This window comes from Seriola lalandi, unplaced genomic scaffold, assembly GCF_002814215.2.
Source record: "Seriola lalandi dorsalis isolate HSWRI2012SDOR001 ecotype SW California unplaced genomic scaffold, Sedor1 jcf7180002054570, whole genome shotgun sequence".
NCBI lineage: Eukaryota > Metazoa > Chordata > Actinopteri > Carangiformes > Carangidae > Seriola > Seriola lalandi.
Window position 1 is genome coordinate 3082357 of NW_019525123.1, and position 13960 is coordinate 3096316.

Genomic DNA, 13960 nt, shown 5'->3' on the forward strand with positions numbered 1-13960 from the left:
CTAGTTATTTTGAGGTGTGATGTGTGTGGCTCAAGGGTATGTTACTCTATAATTTCTAAGTGCTATATGAAGGGAACTGTGCTTGCTTGAGGTTATTGGAGACGTTTCACCTCTCATTTGAAAGCTTTCTTCAATTCTGCTTCTTCAGTAGAACTGAAGTTCAGTAGAACTCAAGAAGGCTTTCGGATGAGAGGACCTAGATTGCTGAGAATCTTCACAGTCGTTACTCTATAATGATGTGCTAATGAGGAAACATTTTATATTCAGTAGGATATATACAGTGCACACAAGCACACACACACACAAAATTTGCAACAGCCAAATTCCTAATTAAAAGAGCAGTCATAAAATTTGATCTTTTGACCTTCACTTTGTGTGGATGTGTTTGTGAGGATTCTACTTCACTGAGTAATGATGAACTAATGAATAAACTTGCCATATGCATTTATGTACTGCATACAGCTGAGGGAATAGACATAAGGTAGGCAAGTACAGTGTGTACCGGGACTGCTCATTTGAAAGCCTGATCCAATCGTGCAGATAAATCCCCCATTTATACCAACAGGCTGCACATCTGCTGCACTGCTGTTCTTCCTGTTCTTCCATTACCATTGTGTAATAGAATGGTGGTACGTCCTGTTATTTTCTGTTTACAGTTCAACACTGAAGAAATCCTGAATACAGTGTTTACCCACGACATGTTTATTGGGTCTACACTTTAGAATGGCATTAATATTTAGTATTTTGTTTCATCTTGTCTAAATGTCATTTCATTATTCCTCATACCTATCTGTTAATGTGTAATATGAATCACCAAAAGTAGCAGCTCGATAGCACGAGCAATTACATTTTAGAAGATTAATTCTGGCTAAACTTTTAATTACCAGGAGCTGGAACTGAATTAGATGCAACGAAACACACAGTTTGAACCGTAGATGAGCTCTTGGCTTCTTACATGTGTTTTGGTGTGCACTGTAAATTGAATTTGATGTTTCTGAGTCAATGTCACTGAGACATGTCCATGCACTCATTAAATGTTACCTACTGTCTTGGCAGGTGAGCGAGGCTGGTTTCCCTGTGACAGGGGTCACACACATGCAGTGAGCGGCAACAAGCAAGATGTCGATCCGTGATGACAGAGGCAAGGAAAAGAAAGACCAAAGTAGAAAAGAAAGACAAAACAATCCGACCGTGAGAGAACTGAGCAAAAACATGCAAAATCATAAAAAAGTGTGACAGTGGGCCTTAATCAAGAGGGAAATCAAAACAACAGATGGTTACATTAAATGAATAAAATGTTGCAAGATTTATAGTTATGTGCATGTATGAAGTGAATTGGAGAGCTAAAAGTTAACAGTGTGAAGTAAATGACAGCAGGCTGATGGTATAACATTTACTCTCGAGGCCATTAGAGCAAATGAGCCACCATGCAGTAAACACTAAAGCAATCAAATGCTTGATGAGGAGCATATTGATTGAGAAAGTGAGAAGGAGATGATACAGAGACAGATATGAGACCCAGGTGAGCAAAATAATGCAGGAGCACACTGAAACAATAATTCAGGCTGGGAGTTTGACTCCATCCCAGACCACCCTGTTCACGCAGACCACCCGACCGCTAATTTTGTACGATAACTCCATTTATTGATGCGATGGGTGCTAGACTAGCTATGAATTTGGCGACTACCTTAATCTGGGTGGAAAGTTATCCATAATAAATATACATAATAAAAAAAATAAAAAAATTGTGACTGACCAACAAATATGAAAAAAATATGTTTAAATATAAATATATATATATAATTTTAACTGTTTTAGCAGTTGCATGTCATTAATGGAGAAAGTGGAGGCCACATGTGTACTATATAGTTACAGCAGAGTAGTCTTTATGTGAACAGGTTGACAGAACATCAGGTGGTGGGCAGTAGTTTTCCTGTGTGGTGCCCAACCTCGAATGAGCCTTAACACTCTTCACTTTTCATATAATGAAATTAAATCAAACATTCTATTATTGATGGCCATTATCAAAAGCAAACTCAGTGTGTAAAGATATGGCTGTTGGGAGCAGCTCTGCAGCAGCAAAACTGGCAGCGTGGACACACACTTGGGCGCCAGCCGCGACAGTTCAGCGAGGTAGCTGTCACACGCAGGTGAGGTATAAGCGGTGTGACCCAGGCGTGAGAGTCACACCTGAGTTGCATCAACTCATTCCTGCTTGTTATATTGTTGCTGGTCAAGTTGACAGTTCACAGCAGCACAATGATCCTGGCCACCCACTGCTCCTGACAGGCTGTCCGACACTGCTCTATAGCAGTTCTCCACTGTGTGCTTATGTAGAATTATCCAAACTGAATTTCTAGGGCTAGCATCTTTTATATATTATTCATTTATTATTCCAAGTTGTATTCTTTTTTGGTTTTTGGTTCGCATAATTTTTTCTACCTCACTACCTTCAAACAGCCACATAAATATCAATCAGACACAATGTATGAAGTGGCAGGATGTTCCATTACAAGCAAGAATCGGGAAAGTTGAGACAAAATCTTGATACCTGCAGGCTCCCCCTACTACTCTTTCCAAATCTCTCCATCAAACACAAAACAATCTCTATCTTTTCCTGGTGTCAGAGGCCAAATCTAAACCACTTCCCTTTAGTGGCTGTGTCACTTCCTGTGTGTCACACTGTAACTTCCCCAAGCAATCCTCAAATAAGGATTAACCAGGGATTAGAAATCACATATGAGAAAGTGCTGTCGATCTGTGGCTGTTCAACTATTCTCCTTCTTTATCTCTATATCCTTCACAATTTTTTTTGTGTTTCTAGAATTGTATCACGCACAAGCATTCTCCTGCCTTCGTTTGGCAGAATAGCCAGGATACACGCATGCAAATGAAATGACGGCCAAGGTGCTATCTGGAAGCTATTATATTCCTGGTTTCATAGCCTCGAGGCGCACAGTGACTAAACGTTTTTCGCCTCTTTCCATTTCACTAAATGAAAGTACAAATACACTGAGAGGCAAATTGGGACATGATAAGGTGAGAATGTTTCAGCAGCGGTCGAATCAGCAGAAGTGATGAGACGATGAAATTATATTATAAACGGGGATCAGGGGGTTAAGGCTATCACATCGGGATGCCTGATTGGAATTTGGAACAATCTCCTTTGGGCAGAACTTTTTCCATGAGATAGAAGGAACTCTGTGATCCGCCTCAGCACTTTTCCTTGTATCCGCAAATCCCTTAAACTATTTTAGCCCCAGAGTTTGGTTTATAGTGTATTGACAGCTCAGCACAAAAGGTAGAATGAGACAGAGAAGTGAAAGCACAGGACAAAAACTGGCCAGATCTTCTGCCATTTGAACTCCTGATGAGCTTGAGAGGCATTGTGTAGAGGTAGATGGAGCCATAAGGAACAAACTAGACCTCTTTAACAAAATGTAGGCATAAATGGTGTGATAATAAGGGCTTGATCTGTCTAATAGCTGAAACAGAATGTGTGTGTGAGAGAGTAAGAAAGGCAGCGGATTGGTATCTTCTTTGTGCTATAATAGTTTCTTAATCCAAAGTAATATAAATGCTGAGTCAAAGTATTAAAGTATCAAAGAAGTGACCTCTAAGTAAGTGTAAGTGAATTAAGTTTTAGTCACATGCCCTCACAGCAGGCACAGAGGCTCAGTTTTGACTTTATTAAAACTATGATCACTTACACAGATGAATTTTTGAGGATGTGTGTTTCCTTTTGTGTGCATATCGTAAAGTGTGAAACGACTGCATGTGTCTATGTGTGTGTGGATTAACATTAACTTAATTAGCAGTGGCTAAGCTGGACTGAAGCCTCTTAGGAAAGAACACAGGGATTTCCAGTAAAGGCTGGTACATCTTTAACTCATGAAACAATCAGACATCCTCACAGTGGATGTCTGTATCTGAGGGCAGCGTTACAGAAAATACAGATGGCAGACAAAGTTTTTTAATTAACAGTTCAATGCAATTATGATTACAAGGAATGATGTGTACTTATTTGTTTGCTTTCCACACATCAAAATTTGTAATTATGGTGTGTTTGTCTCTGAGCATCCCACCTACACAAAGCAGATATTAAATGTTGAAATTGTAATCAAATGTGTGCATGATAGTCATTTTTACACGTGAGAGTTGTTATTTGCTTGGATTGAGTGGGAGTATATGTGTCCGTCTTACCCACGTAGAGCTGGCTGAACAGCTCTAGCCGCGTGTGACCCTGCGCAGGAGCAAGCCGAGATGCCTGATAGATCTGATCCAAATGAAGGACTGCCTCTTTCACGTTTCGCTCAGCCATCACACGATGCCATTGGTCGTCATTGAGGGGCATGGCTGAATGCACTGTTAACTCCACAGGTCCGTTTCCAACATCAAAGGAGAAAGAGACCACCTTGGGAGCTGCAGAAAGAGTGTAAGCGAAAGAAATCTTAGTTTTACAAGAAATTTATAAAAACCACATGAAACACAACAACTTTCCAAATCCCATAATTCCCTGTTCTGTCATAGTCCACGCTGCAGGTAAATACGTGTTCAATTTCTAATCTAATGGCTCATTTGTTTCAAGGCCATTCATTTGGCTTGTATAGATTTCAGCTTTGCAATACGCGACTGCTCGCAGCTTTGGACAAGACTAATCTTGCAAGCAGTCGATACATGCCAGGAACTGTTGACTTTGCATGACATAAAGTTGTATCGCAGCAGTTTCCATGTGTTTCAGCTGTTTTTGAACTTTGAGAGGTTTCCTTAGTTTTCTTTGAGAAAGAAAAGCCAAAGAGAGAGAGAGGGGACTGGCATGAGTTGAAATAAATGAGATTGTGTAAATGAACAGGAAAGAGAAGGAAAGGCAGACAGAAGATGAAAGAGGGCGAATTTGGCCTTGTTTTTCTGCATGATTAATCTTCATTATCTTAAAATGAGTGGATTTGAGTGTGTAAGTTGTTGAAACATCACAAAGCCTTGAGGTTTATTGCTGCTCTGTAATTCAGTAGCCTGATATCTCAACAAACCAACAGGGGGCACTGTTATACTGCACCTTTCAACTATGACAGGTCAAATGTTCATTGATATTTTTGAAATACTGTGTGTGTATGTGTGTGTGTGTGTGTGTGTGTGTGTGTGTGTGTGTGTGTGTGTGTCATGACAGAAAAGAATTTGAAGAAAGAGGCTGAGAATCTGTGTGTGTGTCTCTGTATGTGTTTATGTGTGACTGAGTGTGTGTTCTTATCTCCAACTGTATATCAACTTGATACAGTCAGGTAAATAATCTCACACACAGTCACCGATTGAAGTGTCTCACATGGAGGCTCCGACACAGGAGCACCAACCCAGGAGACAGATCCATTTGACCAGTCTGCACGGCAGCAAGCAACTCACTCTTTTCATCTCGCTGGCAACCAGTTTAAAGCTTGTGCAAAAACAGTGCAGCATCATGCATAAAGACATAAATGCTTAAAGTTCTGTCAATATTGACAGAATATTTATTATTCAGTTCATTTTACAGAAACCATGAGTACAAAAGTATAATTAATTCAGATTTACCAGCATTGTAAACAAGCAAGATGGTGAAACGGTTGCGACTCTCTACCTTTGAGCCAGTCGTGAAGTCCGATTAACTGTCTATTCTTCAATTATTTATATTCCTTTAGCCCTTAAGCTCCCACTGATCAAAAATATCAAAAGGGTTTTACATGAAAGTATTCCAAGTTGTGAATTGTCATGTGAAGTCCATAGCAGACAGTCTGGCAACTTCCTCTTCTTCACTTCTTTCAACATGAAAACAAATATTTCAAATTCTGGTTGGGGTGCCTTTGGCTACCCTTGTGTTTTTACTATTACTTCACCATCTGTGCTGTGACTGCTGTCTGACTGACTGACTGAAGTTGCTGATCTGCAAGCTTAGACCTCTGAAACAGAAAAAGGTAAACCATGTGAGATAGCTCTGGCCTTGAGCCTTCGGAAGGCCTGGGGCGATGATTGTTGGTCCCATCCACTAATCAAAATGTGATTGCTTAATTCACCTTCTATTTTCCAAACAAACACATGTGGCTATGGGTGCTTCGGGCCTTCTGTCCAAGTTATTAAGTCCTAACTAATGATTGAGCCAACTAACCTTTGCATAACTCTATTTTCATGGTTTTAGGACAGAAACCCTTTCATTTCTGAAGCAAACTTGAAAGAAAATGGGTCTAAAATTAGAATTAGGAGAGAATAATTATTAAATGAAAGATTAAATATAACTTTAAAATGCTGATATGGTTGGCCTTCTCTGAAGGACAAGAAGACCCTTTGAGTCCGCCACTGTACTAGATAATAAACAATTGCATGAATACATGAATAATGAATATATTTTACAGCTTAATGGCAGGTCTTTCATCATTTCTAATTGCAAGACACTGATTATTTGGACCGACAATTTTAATAAAAGTTCTGCATTAATATATTCACCGTGTTTGCGAGATGACGATGCGAGATGTTCAGTGAATGCTTGCCTCTGCAAAATGTCAGTTAAATGTTTCTGACCTATGAAGGGAATGAAGCAACAATGATGCAACAATGAGGGAATTATTTCTGCTCTTGGAAAGACGATTTGCAGTTGTCAAATTAAAATTCAATTTCACTGCTTCCTTAATGTTTGGTGGTACTGTGAGGCTGCTTTATAAAAGCTATATATTCTGGGTGGTGCCATATGGTGGTTATTGGCACGAGTGTGCTGCAGTCATAGAGATGATAAATAACCACTTCATAGCTCTATATGTTACTGCATCATTATGGTTTCATTAGGCTCAAATATTAGAGTGGATAAATTTATGTAGTCGTCAATGGGGAAATGCACGTTCTTCTTTCTGTTGTCCAATCAATATACTTTTTCTTCTTTTCCCATCGCCTTCATCTAATTATCTTCTTTCACTCCACCTATTCTTCTATTCTTTGCCCTCTTGCAGCTGTTACAGCACACACAGTTCCTGTTTCTTCATTACCTCTTTCCTGTTAGTTTATCCCTTGATTTTCTCATTTTGTGTTCTTTGTTCCTTTGTTTGCTTGTTCTTTCATTTCTCTCCTCCTTTTATCCACCCCCGACATCCCTTGGGTCAACCCCCCTTCCATGTGTATTCCTTCCTTCATACTTTTATTTCTTCATTGTGTTCTTCATTTGTTTCTTCATTTACTGCTTGCTTTCGTCTTCCTGTCATTTTACCCTCCCTCCCATCCATCATTAATTTCTTTTTCACTCTATTCCTTGAATCCTTTCTTGTAGACATTATCATTCCTTCTTAGATGAGATGCAAAGATGCTAGAAATCATCTCTACAAAAGCCTGTCTGGATGTGCTGTGCATTATAGCCTAACCTATAAAATAAATATGAAATAGTACTTGAACATCCAACTACCAACAACAAACAACCCAAACAGACAAACTGATTCATGAATGCATAACGAGACACACAGTATTAGCCCTCTGACAGTCTTTAGTACACTGAATTAATGATGTCTGAATGCACAGAGCAGGTCTGTAGGGCAAAGAGCAACATCAGTTATTTTAAATGCTGAAAGAAAGCCAAACATATATCAAATACCCCCAATGGAAAAAAAAGCTATAGAAATTCTGCTATAGCAATGGTAAATGACATGTGAGTGTGTGTGTGTTGTTTTAGTGGAACTGTAAAGCAGGATGGATGCCCTACAACTTTTTTAATACTCTGTCCACAGGCAGGAATGAAATGCCCTCAGAGCACAGACCTTGCCTGGTATATTTGCATAGCTGTGATGGACGTCATGGATGTCAAGTGTGTGTGTGTGTGTGTGTATGTGTGCGCGCGTGTTTGTGTGTGTGTTTGCTTATACTAGCATGTTAGCCTGGAGAAAGCCCAGTAGAGCTTTTTATTCTTGCGATTTGTTTTTCTATTATCTTTTAATATGGAGGCCAGAGGAGAAATTTTGCGTCAGCACAGCACAAGCAAACAATGATAAATAGTGAAAGAGATTGTGTATGTAAGATCACTGTTTGTGTGAGTGTGCATATGTGTGCATGTGTTTGTCCCATTTTGTTGTTGTTCATCTATTTTCAGATGGCTGGCAGTGTATTATCTCTTCAGTGTCTTTTCTGTTATACTAGCTAATTTTTTTGCCATTTGTCTCATTTGCTTTGTTAGCCTTTCACTTTGTGTTTTTTACTTCTGGGTTGGCTGGAACAGTCTGGACCCTTGAAGGAGGGAAACTCTATTTAAGTGCCAGCGAAATTGAGAATGTCATGGCAAACCTGCTGCTGTTGACGCTAAACAAGATCTGGAGGAACTTCTCAAAAACCAAGTATCTCTTTATGACCAAAAGGCTCTTCAAATAAAACTTTTTCATGTTTATCAGCAAAAAAATTGCATGCTCACAGCAAAGAAGCCTGAGTATTTCTTAGTGTACATAGACCATAGATAGAGTAAGATAAAGATAAACTTATGACAGTTTTTTGAAGAAGAATCTGAATAAAACCTTTGTGGTGTCCTGTTGCTTTTCTCCTTAGTAGATAACTAGATATTGTTTTAACAAGCCACGCATCTGAAAACTTTAAAAAGCTAGAGTTACTAAACTTAAGATTTAAACTTTCTGTCTGTCGGGTCTTCACATAAAAACGGCAATAATACAGTTTTATAAGCCGAGGTCTCCATGGGGAAAGTACACTTCTCAGCTGCATACCAGACTGAAAATGTTTATAACCTTCGGGCAAGACTATCACTGAAATTGCAGCCTCTTAAGGACTCAAAACATGGAACATACTTTCCACTGATCCACAGAGCACCCCAGAAGTCAAGCATTTCTGTATTTAGGGACCTTTCTATCGTTCCTAAATCCTGTTACCAGTCCAGTTCACATGGTTCTGAATACACCTTTAATGCTGCCTCTCAAATGTATCTATGCCTAGTTCTTTCCATTGAGATTCAAAGAGGTATCATGGCCACCTGATGACTTTGAGTCTGCTGAGGTCACAGTAATGTGTGTTTTGTAAAAAGTCACGTGTGTGTATCTGTGAGTGTGTGTTTATGCGCTTTGAGCTCCTGCATTGGCACAGCTATGCTATTCTGGCTTAATGCTAGTCATTTCATGCCCTGACTGGATTGCAGCAGATACAGTTTTTTTCACCAGCAATAGGGCAGAGATTATGTGTGTGTTTATGTGTATGAGCGAGTGTGTGAGTGCATGCAAGTCATTTTGTGATTGTGTGTCTAAATATGTGCTGTGGGGCAAAATGCAAGATGATAGCAAGGGAGAGGAGAGAGGAAATCGATGTGGGGGCATTTTGAAAGCCTCCGGAGACACACACACACACACACTCACACACTATTCCTATCTCCTCTGGCCTGCTGTGCAGCCGTGACAGAAGAGATACATACTATATCTTTTTTGTGTGTGTTGTTTTTGTACAGGTTTGCAACATTGTTTTTTTTCTGAAAGAAAAAGTGTGTGTATGTATAGGTGTATATCTGACTTTGTGCTAAACCTAGTTTAGCACTAAGAGAAAATGAAAAATAAATAAATAAAACTAAAAAGCTTATGGAGCTTTTAGTCCACATACCAGCTAACAGTCATTCAGTGTAACGGCTTTGAAGAGCACTTTGGCTTGGAAATCATCTGTCAACTTAGTGTCCATTCACTGCTTGGCATTTTGGTGTAAAATGGCAGGTCAGACACACCAGCAGGAAATGGTCAGCTTCCACCTTTGACACCAATTGTTCACATCCCTTTGAATCCCAATGAAATGCAATTAGTCTTCTATCGGCAGGCATGCTGTGCCAGGAACCCCCTTCACAATGCAGCTTGGCAATTAAATTGAAGCCACAGAGTTTGACATTCTTGATCAGAGCAAATCCACTGTTGGGATGTTAATTTGAGCCGCTGGAACATGATCATAGAAACCTGCTGTATGACATGTCAATCGGATGTCTCAGAAAGGACTCAGAGATTGTGAAATAGGGTGGTGAAAACCTGTCCCACCGTTTGGGGTTTAAAATGTTTTCCTCTTGTCTGTCGCCACTTCTTCCACGTTGTTGTTACATTGGACAATTTGTTTAAAAACCTTTATGTATGACATTGTATGGATTCAGAGAGCTAGTTCCATTTCATTCTGTTGGTAAATAGCTAGATGTGAAAGATACTTAGCACAGAGCAACGTTCAAGCCATTCAGGTGGTAGGCTTATAACATTCAGTTGGAGTTGACTGTTGCTTTTGCAGGTAGAAATGCCAAACAGTGCTGCAAATTACATTTTCTGTACCTTATTAACATTAAAATGAGACTCTTGACTCCTGACTAGTGGCTGTGTTCTCTGCAAGCCAGTGCTATAGTCTGCCAAAGACAGCTGGATCTCTAACACCACTCTACGATTATGAGTTGACTGTGTGTTTTGACAGTTCAACGTGACCTTTACAGTGGTGAGTGTTCTCTGATGAGCTAGAGGATCTAAGGCCCTGTTCAGACCTGACATTAACATCTGTCTTGGGTGATCTGATCACAAGGTTTGAGTACAGGTGTGAGCGAGATCCTTTTGCATCCTTTTAGCAGTGTGAACGCAAATGCATCCTAGGCCACACTGAAAGACCGCCTACTGACTGACATCCTGTTTCATAATGAACTAAAAATGCTTTACTATTTCAAATTTCTGAAACTTTATTTCAGTGTAGAGCTGTGCGCAGTGCAATGATTCGCTAAACCCCTGTTTTCCCCACTCTCTCTCTCGCTTTCTGTCGCTCTCACACACGCCAACACATTAACAACTGAACAGTGAGACTGGCTAAAAACAGGAGCGCGTTACTTGCATATAGAGCGGGGAAGTGAGCTCCCATCACAAGTGGTCACTGGAGACGCACGTGGAGACACATTCTAATGCCAGGTGTGAACTGACTTATTCAGAGCTGTCCACTTGTGATTGGATCACCTGAGACGCATGTTAATGTCAGGTCTGAACAGAACCTAACTGGCTCTGTTCATTTCAGTAGTCAGAATGTCAGTTAAAATATCTGTAGGCATAACTGAAGGTTACCAGTTACTGAATGATTGAATGATAAGATGTGCAAAAACAAGTAGGCTGCACCTCTGATTCTAATTTGTCATGTATATATTTAAACAACATTTCTCACATCTTATATCGCATTTTTAGGGTTGTTAAAGGTTGGGAATATCAAATACACAAACTATAGTCCTAGTGTTTAATTTAATGCGTTTCTGTCCTGTAAGCAAATAAAATACAGATTTCAACTGGAAAAATTAGTTCTTTAACTTTAGTGTTTTACTAATGCTGAAAGTTTGTTTATTCTACTTACTGCACCTATATGTTTTCTTGTGTGCATGTTCATGTAAATTTATATTTATGCATTTCACTGACAGCATTGCGTGGCGCTTTGTGTGTGTATGTGTGTGTGTTTGTTTGTGTGTGTGTGCGTGTGTGTATGTGTGTTGAGGTGGAAGCAAACTTTTAAGAGATTTACTCGCTCATATTTGCAAGAATAATTTTTAGAAAAAGAAAGAGTGAGAGAAAGAAAGAGAGACTGTGTGTGTGTGTGTGTGTGTGTGTGTGTATGTGTGTGTAGGTGTATGGGGGAGAGCTTGTGTTTTGTCATCCCTGAAAATGGGTGATTTGGTTAAAGAGAGGTTCATAATGGACATAATTATTGCACACACCAATTATCTTAAATAAATAATTGCTCTCTCTTGCAATCACACAAAGTAGTGTGCCATAATCAGGACGGCAAATGGCTGTTGCTGGTGTGTGTGTCTGCATCCAGCTGTGTGTCTATGGGATTCTGAGTGTGTGTGTGTGGGTGGGTGTGTGCATATGGGGTGACAGGCAGCACCCAGCACTATCACACTGACTGCTGGATTAAACCTCAAACAAGGCTAGATGAAAAACCAGAGTGAGAAAGAGAATAAGAGACAAAAACACAGAGACAACTGACTCTCGTGTACACTCAGATGCATCTTACATTTTAGCTCCAAGCGAATAAAGTCAGTGTTGCCCAGGTTTTCCAGAAAGACGCCGTAGGGTGCGCTGGTCTTGAAGTAGAAAGAGATGTCGGCACTGGTCTCACCCTGGAAGGTGGCAAAGTGGAGGTAGGATGACGGGGTGGTGAAAGATGCAGCGTTCCAGTAGTTATCTGTGAAGGAAAACCAAACTGAATTACAACTTTTAACCAACTCATCTCTCTCGCACCTACTGTACCCTCAATTACCACTGTGGTAAACACTTCATATCTGATAAGCTGCAAAATAAATTCACTGCAGAAACGGTTTCATTTCAAATGGCTAATGTATTCTTTATAAAACAATGTTATCTCACATCCATTGTTTAAGTGGGTTTATTTAATATCTCCTCAGAAAAAGTGATTTCATGACAATCTCTATTTCTATGGAGAGGCCTTAACGGAGCATGCAATTTCCTGCAGCTTCCATAATATTCAATAGAAATTCGGTAATATCAAAATAACAGAGCGAGAGCATTTTTCCCTCCAAATGAACACCTGAGAAGAAGACGAGAGAACATGGAGAAAACGTTACAGGATTTTTGATAACAACTTTTCTAATGACTTTTGAATGAAGCGAAACCAGCAACGGCTAATGAAGACAAAGTAGCAGCACGCTAAACAGCTGCTGATGAATTATCAGACTGTGGTTGATGAAGTGACTTCTCTGCTTTCTTTTCTCCCCTCACCGTGCCTGTGTATCACTCCTATCACTCAACGAAGACAAAGAGTAGGAGGGAAGAAGAGGACGAGGAGCAGAGAGCGTGGAGAGGACAGCTGAGGAGAGAAGACAGAAAAAGAGGAAAGAGGCCATGCATGGGTGAGAGGATTGAAGAAGAGATGGAAAAGAGGAGAGTAAAGTAATGTAGAGGGCAGATGACAGGAGACGAGGAGGAGATCGGGGCCTTATGGAGGGTAGGAGGAAGAAGAGGAGAGTGAAGGCTAATGTGGTATCAGCTGTGTCAGATCTGTTTGATGCCTCAGAGGACTGGCCTCACGGCCCCCACAATAACCCTGGAAAACAGGAACAGTGGAGCCGAGGGGGAGGTGTGTGTGTGGGTGTTAGGGCTGCAACTAATCTTTAATATAACTATCAATGAACCTTTCAGTGATTTTTGCATTCTGACATCTTCGAACTGCTTATTTTGTTCAAACACTCAAAAACCAAAGATATTCAATTCATAATCATAGAAAGCAAAGAAAAGTGGCATATCCTCAAAATTGAGATGTTGGATCCAGAGAATACGTGTCATTTGTTTCTAGATAAGTTCATGTTTGTCTGTTATAAAAAAACACTGTCGCTTGATTAATTTTCTGTCAAGCAACTAATCAGGTAATTGACTTATCATTTCAGCACCAGTGTTCTCCCTTTCAGTCTGTGAGCTTATGCTCATTTGTGTCTGCAAACGAGCCCGTGTGTATGTAATTTGTGTGAGTGTATGCATCTAAGTGTCTGTATGTACCAGTGTCCATGCATCTCTGTGTTTGTGCGTGTCTCATGGTTCAGTGCGATAAGCGTTCCCCAGTGTCATGGATCCCATCTCTTTCTTCCCTCACATCCTGTCACCAAGGTCACACACACACACACACACACACACACACACACACACATACACACACGACCACCTAGAGATGCTGGCTTTGTGATTAATGTGATTTGAGTTGGAATACTGTTCATTTCTCTATAGGTGGCACGTCCAGTCACTAAACTGGGTTATTTCAGGACTTTACTCTGATATTTCAAATTCATTAATTCATCCATTCATCATTATAAGAAGGAATATTATGGTCACATATTTGGGAACACTCAGATGTACAATTACTGACTGATTACAAAGACCTGTTTTGATGATTGTAACATATGCTGGGGCTTAAGTGTTTGTTCAGTTTTCTTTTGTGTATCAAATATGTTACATCAAAAATACATAGATGAGAT

At 40.0% G+C, this 13960-nt stretch overlaps 1 protein-coding gene across 1 annotated transcript in view; it reads right to left on the reverse strand.

Moving 5' to 3' along the window:
* The window catches only part of cntnap2a (contactin associated protein 2a), a 339851-nt gene that overhangs the window by 33993 nt on the left and 291898 nt on the right, over positions 1-13960 (reverse strand). The window contains exons 18-19 of the mRNA XM_023416970.1: positions 11989-12159; positions 4204-4422 (exon numbers count right to left, since the gene is read on the reverse strand). Of these exons, the coding sequence (XP_023272738.1) occupies positions 4204-4422; positions 11989-12159 (390 nt within the window). The remainder of the gene's footprint in view (positions 1-4203; positions 4423-11988; positions 12160-13960) is intronic.